Source organism: Rhinoraja longicauda, unplaced genomic scaffold, assembly GCF_053455715.1.
Source record: "Rhinoraja longicauda isolate Sanriku21f unplaced genomic scaffold, sRhiLon1.1 Scf000045, whole genome shotgun sequence".
Classification (NCBI taxonomy): Eukaryota; Metazoa; Chordata; class Chondrichthyes; order Rajiformes; family Arhynchobatidae; genus Rhinoraja; species Rhinoraja longicauda.
The window spans coordinates 108754-119263 of NW_027601263.1; the positions used below are offsets into that span (position 1 = coordinate 108754).

The following is a 10510-nucleotide window of genomic DNA, read 5'->3' on the forward strand; positions in this document are numbered from 1 at the left end:
GTAGGTAGGTAGGTAGGTAGGTAGGTAGGTAGGTAGGTAGGTAGGTAGGTAGGTAGGTAGGTAGGTAGGTAGGTAGGTAGGTAGGTAGGTAGGTAGGTAGTTAGGTAGGTAGGTAGGTAGGTAGGTAGGTCGGTAGGTAGGTAGATAGGTAGGTAGTTAGGTAGGTGGGTAGCTAGATAGGTAGCTAGGTAATATCTTGCTCTCTTGCTACCCTCTCCGCGCGAGTAAACAGGGTATGTGCAGATATTTGTACAGGTTATAATCACCTTAATATACAGTGGTTAAAATGAGTAAATACACCTTTAAGGCTTACAATTTAATGAATAACAAATCTATACATTAATGAAACTGTATATTGTATATATGATTGTTCCCGAAATACAGGCAAAAAGGTACACGATAGCGCAACAACTTTAGGCCCACTTACTCACTAATGGCCAGTGGTGTGCAGAAGCAATATTTTAAAAGTTATTGACATTTTATCTTTAATAATTCCCTTTTCCACTAGCCGTGGCAGGCGGCTGCGCCTGCGCAGTAATACCTCCGTGTTGGACGTCACAATGGGCGAAGGTGAAAGAAGATGGCCGCGGGATCCGCACGTGCGCAGTTGGGGAACCGGGCCCGACCTTCCTCGCGACACCTGCCGGGGCCGGAGTGAGTAGCTCCCTCTCCTCTTTTCTCTTCCCCCTCACCCGCCATCAGACCCGGGGGGCTTTTAAAGGGTGTTGAGGAGGGTAGAATGGGTGAGTGCGCGAGGGGGCAGGGGAGTAGGGGGGAGGCAGGTTGAGGGGGGATGGACCGGGTGAGTGGGTGAGGAGGGGGATGAGGGAAGGAGGGGCGATATGGGGAATTGAGGGGGGTGTATTGGGTGAGTGGGTGAGTGATTGATTGGGTGAGAGGGAGGGGGGAGCGTGAAAAAGGAGGGTTGAAGGGCGATGGAGTGGGTGAGTGGGTGAGCTGAGGGGAGGGGGAAAGGAAGGGGGTGGGGGAGTGGAGGCGCGGAAGGTGCTAGATCGATGCAGAAGAGGTTTGGAGCCAACGGGTCCACGGTCGTCTTGTGATAATTAAAAATAAAATGCAGCTTCTGAAGTCAGAAAGGGGAACTTAAGTAACTGTGGTCGTACCCTTCGCCCAGTGGGGAATGTTAATTCCAGCCGGTGAACACTAGCTGTGGCTCTGTTCAATCTACAATTTATTTTGTAGTGAACGTCTTCAGACCAGTCGGCAGGTCGATGTGAATTCAAACCCACAGACCAGACAGCAACGTCGCTCTATGAATAAGTGACCAAGTCATCCGTCTGTGTGTCCACACAGCGGTACAGAAAAAGCTGCCACACACGCAGACTTTATGTATGTGGTTATTTATAAAGTTATTCAAGAGAGCAGATCACAACACGCATTGAAAACCTGATACTCGAAGAACTGAAATAAACAATTCAATGGTCAGGGATTGTTATTAAAAATGACTAATGAATATGGCAGGCAATTATATATTGTTGGTATACACAAAATTCTGGAGTAATTCAATGGGTCAAACAGGATCTCTGGAGAGAAGAAATTGCGACGTTTCGGGTCGAGACCCTTCTTCAGACCGATGTCAGTGAAGGGGGCAGGAAAAACATCGGATGTTGGCGGAGACAGGAAGACTGATGGGAGAACTGGGAAGGGGAGGGGATAGAGAGGGATAGCACGAACTATCTGAAGTTAGAAAAGTCAACGTTCATATCGCTGGGAGGTAAACTACCCAAGCGAAATATAAAGTGCTGTTCCTCCAATTTGCGCTGGACCTCACTCTGGCAATGGAGGAGGCCCACGACGGAAAGGTCAGATTGGGAATGGGAAGGGGAGTTAAAGTGCTGATCCACCGGAAAATCAGGTTGGTTAAGGCGGATTGAGCGTATGTGTTCAGCGAAACGATCGCCGAGCCTGCGCTTGGTCTCGCCGATGCAGAGAAGCTGACACCTGAAACAGAGGATACAGTAGATCAGGTTAGAGGAGGTGCACGTGAACCGCTGCCTAACCTGGAAAGACTGTTCTGGTCCTTGGACGGAGTCCACCTCTTTCTCTCTTAACTCCACCTTTCCTTCGCACCTCTCCCTCTCTCACCTCCACCACTCAATCACTTCCCTCGAGCTTTTCCTCTCTCCTCACCTCTGTCTCTATCGCTCCCACGTCACTCCCTCTCACCCTCCTCCTCTCCATCTCTCCCCAACTCCTCCTCACACATCACTCTTTCTCACTCTCCCCAGACTATGTTGCATCTCCTGCGGCTCCAGGGGAATGTACCAGGGGAAGGGGTGGTTTGGGTGGGAAGGGACGAGTGGACCAGGGAACGGTCTCTGCGGAAAGCAGAAAGGGGTGGAGATGGGAAGAAGTGGCCAGCAGTGGGATCCCACTGGAGGTGACGGAAATGTTGGAGGATAATATGTTGCATATTGTTTTCTGCATATTTGAGAAATGTGGACACATGTTGATGTTTAATTCCTCTGATATTAAGGGTAGAGTTTAGTGGTAGTAAAATATTGAAACAGTTGTCAGGGCGTTTAAAAAGAGAAATTATTACATGGCAGTACCGACCCAACAACACACACGCCCCAACTCTCTACCCACACTGCTCACTCACACTCCGGACACTATTCCCTCTCTCCCCACACCCTTCTCCTCCCCACATGTATCCATTCCCCACATTCCACATTCCCTCTCCGCGCACTCCTTCCTCCCCCTCTCTCTCCTCGCATTACTGCCATTCTCTCTCCCCACAGCCTTTCTCGCCCACTCGCCCGCTCTCTCTCCTCACACTCCTCCCCCTCTCTCCTCAAACTCCTCCCCCACTCTCCCACCACACTCCTGCCATTCTCTCTTCCCACACCTCCCACACTCTCTCCACAGTCTCCACGGTACTCTGCCCCCCCCCCGTCTCCTGCCCGTCTCTCCACATCCTCTGTTCCCATTCCTCTCCGGCTCTCCCCAGAACATCACTCCATCCTTGCAGTTATCTCTCGCTCACAGCATCACTGCTCCCTCTCCCCCTCACTCCCCTCCACCTCGCCCTCACTCCCCTCCACCTCTCCCTCTCTTAACTCCACCTCTTCTTCGCACCTCTCCCTCTCTCACCTCCACCACTCAATCACTTCCCTCGAGCTTTTCCTCTCTCCTCACCTGTCTGTATCGCTCCCACGCCACTCCCTCTCACCCTCCTCTCCATCTCTCCCCACCTCGTCCTCACACCTCACTCTTTCCCACTCTCCTCAGACTAATTCACTGTCTCCCCACATGGATCTGATCCCACTCATTCCACACCTCACTCTCTCATCTCCCTGTTTCTCCCTGCATTATTCCTCTCTTCCTACACAGCCTTCTCTCTCTTTCCAAATTTTCAAGAATCTCCCCACACCCCTTATCCTGCACACAAACCTCGCCCTCTCCCCTCAACGTCCTCTCTGCACACTCCTCCCCCTCTCTCCCCACACCCTTCGCTCTCTCCCCACCATTCTCTTTCTACACACACTCCACCACCTCTCTCTCCCCAACTTTCTATCCCTCTCTCCCTACTCCTCCTGCTCTCTCCCCACACGCCCACCATCCCCACTCCTCAGGCCCTCTGACTCCCCCTCCCCCCGAGTGGGTAAATGTGACAGATCTCTCTGTGACGGGCTGGTTGTCCCGCAGCGAAGCCGTCGATGGGATCATTCGCCCGGGACTGACAACTGGAAGATTCTGTGGTGATAATAATAATAATAATATATTCCTTTATTCGTCCCGCACCGGGGAAATCTACAGTGTTACAGCAGTAAAGTGGATAACAAGAGAGCAAAAGAACATTGATTATAAATAAATCATAAATAGATTGTCATTGGTTTCCGAGTGTTATTAGCTGTTATTGTTGACTGGTCTGCTGGGACTAGCGCTGGTTGTGCAGTCTCACAGCAGCGGGAAGGAAGGACCTCATATATCTCTCCTTGACGCACTTGGGGTGAAGGAGTCTGTCACTGAAGGAGCTCCTCAGTGCAGTGACGGTGCCCTGCATGGGGTGGCAGTCGTTGTCCAGCAGCGATAGCTTTGCCATCATCCTTCTTTCTCCCACCACCTGCACTGAATCGAGGGTGCAACTCAGGACAGAGCTGGACTTCCTGACCAGCTGGTCGAGTCCCTTCCCTTCCACTGCTGAGACGCGGCTGCTCCAGTAGACCACTTTATAGAAGATGGCCGATGCAACCACCGTGTTGTAGAAGGTCCTTAGGAGTTTCACCCTGCACTCCAAAGGACATGAGTCTCCTTAGCAGATAAATTCTGCTCTGGCCGGATCCGGAGCCCGGTGGATGGACTGCGGCCGCCTTTGGGATGCGCTCAGGGCGCGGATTTATTAATGAGCCGAAGCATTGTGTTGAACGGATATTTCACCGCGTTGTTCACCTGATCCCTGAACTTGCACTGGGTCGCCGCGTAAATAAATGTGTTCGTGCAGCAGCTGAGATTCCTCAACAAATACCCGAGGTGGATAAAGATCCATTCAGAATCATTGAGATTATTTCCAATCCCTGTGATCTGATAATAGACGACGTTTACAACCAGCGTCAGCCACAGGAGGATGAAGCTGCCGGAGATGGTGAAGAGTAAAACCACAGACCTCCTCCTGCTCTCCATCTCCGGGTCACTACGGTTCTCCGCCTTGCTCTGACCCCTCAGCCCCTGACGGACCCGACTGGCCACTAAAATGTGCCGCACTGTCAGAGCGTTGAGCAGCAAGATTGCAGCGAAAGGGAGGAACGGAGTTAAAACCGTGTCGAGCCAGTCAAATGCCACCCACCCGGGGTCAGTGTAATAACTGTCCACCGTGTCACAGCCCCAAGGAACATTGTCTATGATTGTGCGGGGTTCCACTGTGAAGTAGCGGGGAATGTTTTTCAGACAGAGCAGAATGCCTGCTGTTGCGAGAACCGCAGCCGCAATTTTCCCGCTGCAATATTTTGTTTTCAGCTTCTGGCAACAAATGGCGACGAAGCGATCAAAGGTGAAAGTGACGGTGAACCAGACAGAACAGTCTGTAGCTCCATACCTTAGTACAAAGATAACACTGCATACGGGGGTAATGGACAGGAAACTCCAATAAAAGTAATGATATCGGATCCAATATAAAATGACCTCGGTAATCACGGCCAGAAGATCGGCCGCTGCCATGGCCACTAGGTAGCGAGTGGTGCTGGTGGAAAGACCGCACTTTCCCCGAGACAGGATCACAATCGCCACTAAATTCACTGCGGACAGAGAAGGGAACGGACACTGGGCATTAGATTCATAGAGTCATAGATTCATAGAGTGATACAGCGTGGAAACAAAGCAGGTCAGGCAGCATTTCTGAGAGAGGGAATAAGTGACGTTTCGGATCTAGACACTTCTTCAGACCCTTCACCCATTCCTTCTCTTCTATATGCTGACTGACCTGCCGAGGTACTCCAGCATTTCGTGATATCTTCGATTTGTACCAGCATCCACATTTATTTTCCTACACAGTGTGGTAACATGCCCTCGGCCCAGTTCGCCCATACCAGTAAATAATATACGCCCCACTTGTCTGCGCTTGGTCCATATCCCATCCAAACATGTCCTATCTATGTACCTGTCTAACTGTTTCTTATGCGATGGGATAGTCACAGCCTCAACTGTATCATCTGGCAGCTTGTTCCATACAACCACCACCCTTTGTGTGAACACATTCTCCTGGGCTAAACACTGGCTCGACTGGAATCGGTGTGTGTGGGTGCAAGATTAACAATGTCAGATCCGCCTCCGAGTGCCCGACCTGCTTGTTTCAGGGGAGAAGAGATAAGGCGACGGATAGAGGGAAGGCAGGGAGAACTTAGAAACCCGCTGCAGAGTGGCTCTGCATCCCCACTGGGCTAAGTTCGGTAAGAACACACGCTATTAGATCCGAGGCCAGTGGATCAGGGGGTCGATCCAATTATTGACCAACAGGCGATGGAATCCGACTGACAGACTCCACATTGAGACGTGTCCACAGGACCGGTGTGCACTCTGATCAATAACTCAGACACAGTGAACTTCACAATGTAAACCCCTCCCAGTCACACCGTCCCGGAGAGCTGCCTGTCCCGAGCACAGGGACAACTCTGGGCAAGGTCGCACTGAAGGCAAGAACGACATTCTAGTGGGTCCCGGCAGTAAAATTAAAAGAGGGTTAGTTTCGGCTCTCTGAAAAGAAGAAAAGTCATAACGTTAATTGAAAAATATTTAATTAAGAGGATTTATATGATTCCATATTCTTGTACAATGATTGCTAGTTGGGAAGCTTATAACATGATCAGAATCCGTTATCACATGGAGTTACATAACTTGAATTGTTCTGCTCACTTACCAGGGACTCCAACCGCTGCAATAATCACGTACAAGAGTTTCGCCACACGCAAATATTCAAAAAACTTTTCCCACATCTTTTCTGCCCAACAACGTGTCCCCGTGTGCCACCGGTAATCTCTCGGAATGAAATGCTATACCAGAACGTTCCCGGAGGTTTTATAGTACTTTCCGTCTCCTCCGGGACAGTGAAGTTTCAACAGAGTTTAAAATTAGAGATTATGAAATTATTCGCAAACAGGTGACATCAGCCACGTAAAATTCCCGCTGTGACAGGTTATGATTTATTCAGGAAATTGATTGAGAATCTCCGAAGACTGGGAATTGCGGCGAGACTGAGGGACGGAAATTGGGAGCGGCTGCCCTTCCAGGTGAGACAGATGTCCACCTACACCTCCTCTAACGTCATCTAATGCATGCGGTGTTCCAGATATGGGCTCATTTTCATTGCGTGGTCGAGCGTAGACTGGGCGTCCGTTTCGCCGAACACTTACCGTCGCTCCGCCAAGGCCTGCCGGAACTCCCCGTTGTAACTCGCCTTCCCACCCTGACCTTTGTGACCTGGGCCTCCTCCATTGCCAGACTCAGACAGCATGCAAACTGAAAGAACGTCACTTCATATTCCGCCTATGTACCTTACAACCTAATAGTATGGACATTGAATTATCAAATGTTGGGGAACTAACGTGAAACTTCCAGCTTTCCGCTCGAGCTTCTTCGCGCCCTACCCGGAAACCAACCCGTGCATCCTCTCTAACACCCCTTCCACCGATATTCCTTCATCTCTCTTTATTATTTCATTTTCTTCCATCCTTATCTTGCACCATATATCGTTTACACTCTGGCCTCAACCACCTGAACACGAAAGCTCGATTCACCTGCATTCGCTCGTCATTCAATTCGTTTCGTCCTACTGTTCCAGCCTTCTGCCCCTTCCCACCACAATGTGTCTGAGGAAGTGTGCGAACCGAAACGTCAACCACCCATGTTATTAGTAGGCTTAGCTAGTTTGGCATGTTCCCTCCAATTCTCACCAACTTCTACAGATGCACCATAGAAAGCATTTTATCAAGATGCATCACAGCGTGGTTTGGGAACAGCTCCATACAAGATCGCAAGATATTGCAGTGAATTTTCCAGACCATTTCATAAAGCAACCTCCCTATATTCACTCAGTTTATAAACCACGCTGCCTGGGCAAGCCAACTGTTATGCTCTGGGGCACACAGGAACTGGACTCAAACGCACGACTCACACACAAGAGTCAATTTGGAGAAAATAAAGGCGTTCTTTAATTTTCACATTAAAGAACACTGCGATTCGAACCAAAAACTCTAAACTTACTCAGCTACAAAAACATTAGTTACAAAAATTACTTACTAGCTATACTACGACCGAGAGCACATGAATCAGAGCACATGAATCACAATACGAACTGGCACAGGACAAAGGGAGGCGTGGACTATATATACATGAGGTAAGGGCACACAGGTGGAAACAATCAAGGCGGGGCTAACAATTACAATGGCAGGAAGTCAAAGGACCTGAAATGAGAATCTAAACACAGAACATGACACAAGACTAACAGATCTGACGGGACATTACAGTACCCCCCCCTTTAGGACCGACTCCTGACGGTCCAGGCTGGTCAGGATGAGTCTTGTCAAAGTCGTTGATCAAAGTTTTGTCCAAAATGAAGCTGGCAGGAATCCAGCACCTCTCCTCAGGACCGTAGCCTTCCCAGTCGACCAGAAACTGGCGACCGCGACCTCTCTTGCGGACTGCAAGAAGTGCCTTAACTGTGTAGACCGGACCACCGTCGACGAGCCGGGGGGGTGGAGGGGGCTTGGAGGCGGGCACGAGTGCACTTTCCTTGACCGGTTTTATTTTGCTGACGTGGAATGTAGGGTGAACCCTTAATGACCTGGGGAGTTGCAGACGGACCGAAACAGGGTTAATGACTTTCGAAATGGGAAATGGACCCACGAACCTTGGAGCCAGCTTTCTGGCATGGACGTGAAGTGGCAAGTCCTTTGTAGACAGCCATACCTTCTGGCCTGGGCGATAATGCGGAGCGGATCTGCGGTGGCGGTCGGCTGCCGCTTTCATCCGGGACTGACCCCGGAGTAGAACCCTCCGAGCTCCGTCCCAGATTCGGCGACAGCGTCGGATCATGGCGTGGGCAGAAGGCACCGTCACCTCACCCTCATAAGCCGAGAACAAGGGGGGCTGGTAGCCGTAGGCACACTGGAAGGGTGTGAGTCCCGTGGCAGCCGTAGGAAGCGTGTTGCGTGCGTACTCGACCCAGATGAGATGGTCGCTCCAGGTGGTCTGGTTCTGCGCGATCAGACAGCGCAAGCAGGTCTCGAGCTCCTGGTTCATCCGCTCAGTCTGGCCATTGGATTGCGGATGGTAAACAGAAGACAGGCTGACGGTGGCACCTATGAGGGAACAAAACTCACTCCAAAACTTGGACACAAACTGAGGACCTCGGTCCGAGACAATGTCTGTAGGGAAACCATGGATACGGAAAACGTGAGACATCATTACCTCTGCCGTCTCTTTGGCAGAGGGGAGCTTGGCCACAGCGATAAAATGTACCATCTTTGAAAATCGGTCTACCACCGTCAGGACAGTTGTGTTACCTTTGGAGGCCGGCAACCCAGTAACAAAGTCAATGGAGATGTGGGACCAGGGCCTCTGAGGGACTGAAAGTGGGTGCAGCAGGCCCGCTTGGGCTTGTCTGGAGGGTTTGCTCCTTGCACAGACAGGGCAGGCGGCCACATATTCAGCTACATCCTTCTCAAGTGAAGGCCACCAAAAACGCTGTTTAACCACAAAAACAGTTCTCTTGGCACCTGGATGGCATGTGAGCAGGGACGTGTGAGCCCAGTGGATTACCTGGGAGCGCAATGTCACAGGAACAAATAAACAGTTAGTAGGACAGCCACTCGGTGCTGGAGTCTCATCATTAGCCTGCTTCACATCTGTTTCGATCTGCCAAGACACCGCTCCTACCACACGGTTAAGTGGCAGGATGGGTTCGGGTTCTCTGGTATCAGGTTCAGGGTCATAAAGTCGGGACAGGGCGTCTGGTTTTGTGTTCTGGGAACCGGGCCTGTAAGACAGAGAAAAGTTGAACCTACTAAAAAACAGAGTCCATCTGGCCTGACGTGAGTTGAGTCTCTTGGCTTTACGGATGTATTCCAGGTTCTTGTGATCTGTCCATACCAGAAAAGGCTGCTCGGCCCCCTCCAGCCAGTGCCTCCACTCCCCCAATGCGGCTCTGACCGCCAGCAGTTCTTTGTTTCCGACATCGTAATTTTTTTCTGCGGGGGTCAACTTACGTGACAGGTAGGCGCAGGGATGAATCCGGTTGTCCTTCTCCGCTCTCTGGGAAAGTACCGCCCCAATCCCCTCGTTGGAGGCATCCACCTCCACAATGAACTGTCTCTGGGGATCTGGGATGGTCAGAACAGGAGCGTTGGTGAACACTGTTTTGAGGCGCTGGAAGGCGGCTTCGGCCTGAGGATTCCACTGGAACTGGGTCTTGGAAGACGTGAGAGAGTGCAGAGGAGCAGCAACAGCACTGAAGTCTCTAATAAAACGTCTGTAAAAGTTTGCAAATCCGAGAAACTGTTGCACCTTCTTTCTGTTAGTGGGGGTGGGCCAATTGGCCACCGCACTGACCTTACCAGGGTCCATCTGGATGTGGTCGGCCGATATAATGTAGCCCAGAAAGGACATTGTGTCTGCGTGGAAGTCGCACTTCTCGGCCTTCACATACAGACGGTTAACTAAGAGCTTCTGCAACACACACTTGACATGACGCTTATGAGACTGTATGTCTGGAGAGAAGATAAGAATGTCATCAAGGTAGACAAAAACACACTCATTGAGAAATTCCCTGAGGACCTCGTTCATAAAAGCTTGGAAGACTGCGGGGGCATTGGTTAACCCGAACGGCATCACCAAATACTCGTAGTGCCCGTTAGGGGTGTTAAACCCAGTTTTCCACTCATCCCCCTCTCTGATTCTCACTAGATGGTATGCATTTTTTAAGTCTAGTTTAGTGAATACTTTGGCTTTGTGCAACAGTTCAAAAGCAGAAGACATCAAAGGAAGTGGGTAACGATTC

General features: G+C 50.6%; 1 protein-coding gene across 1 annotated transcript; it reads right to left on the reverse strand.

The window, feature by feature from the left end:
* Positions 1-4347: 4347 nt before the first annotated feature.
* LOC144612473 (putative G-protein coupled receptor 139) lies at positions 4348-6449 on the reverse strand. The gene is made up of 2 exons (XM_078432060.1): positions 6374-6449; positions 4348-5246 (listed from the first exon to the last, which is right to left on the reverse strand). Exons 1-2 carry the CDS (start codon positions 6447-6449, stop codon positions 4348-4350), a joined length of 975 nt encoding a protein of 324 aa, XP_078288186.1.
* Between the last annotated feature and the right edge of the window lie 4061 nt (positions 6450-10510).

Excerpts from the sequence above, each read along its gene's own strand:
- LOC144612473 (XM_078432060.1), bottom strand. The coding sequence starts at position 6,449 with ATGTGGGAAAAGTTTTTTGAATATTTGCGTGTGGCGAAACTCTTGTAC. Across the intron at positions 5,247-6,373 it reads TGCAGCGGTTGGAGTCCCTG|TGGCGATTGTGATCCTGTCT; the intron begins GTAAGTGAGCAG and ends CAGTGAATTTAG.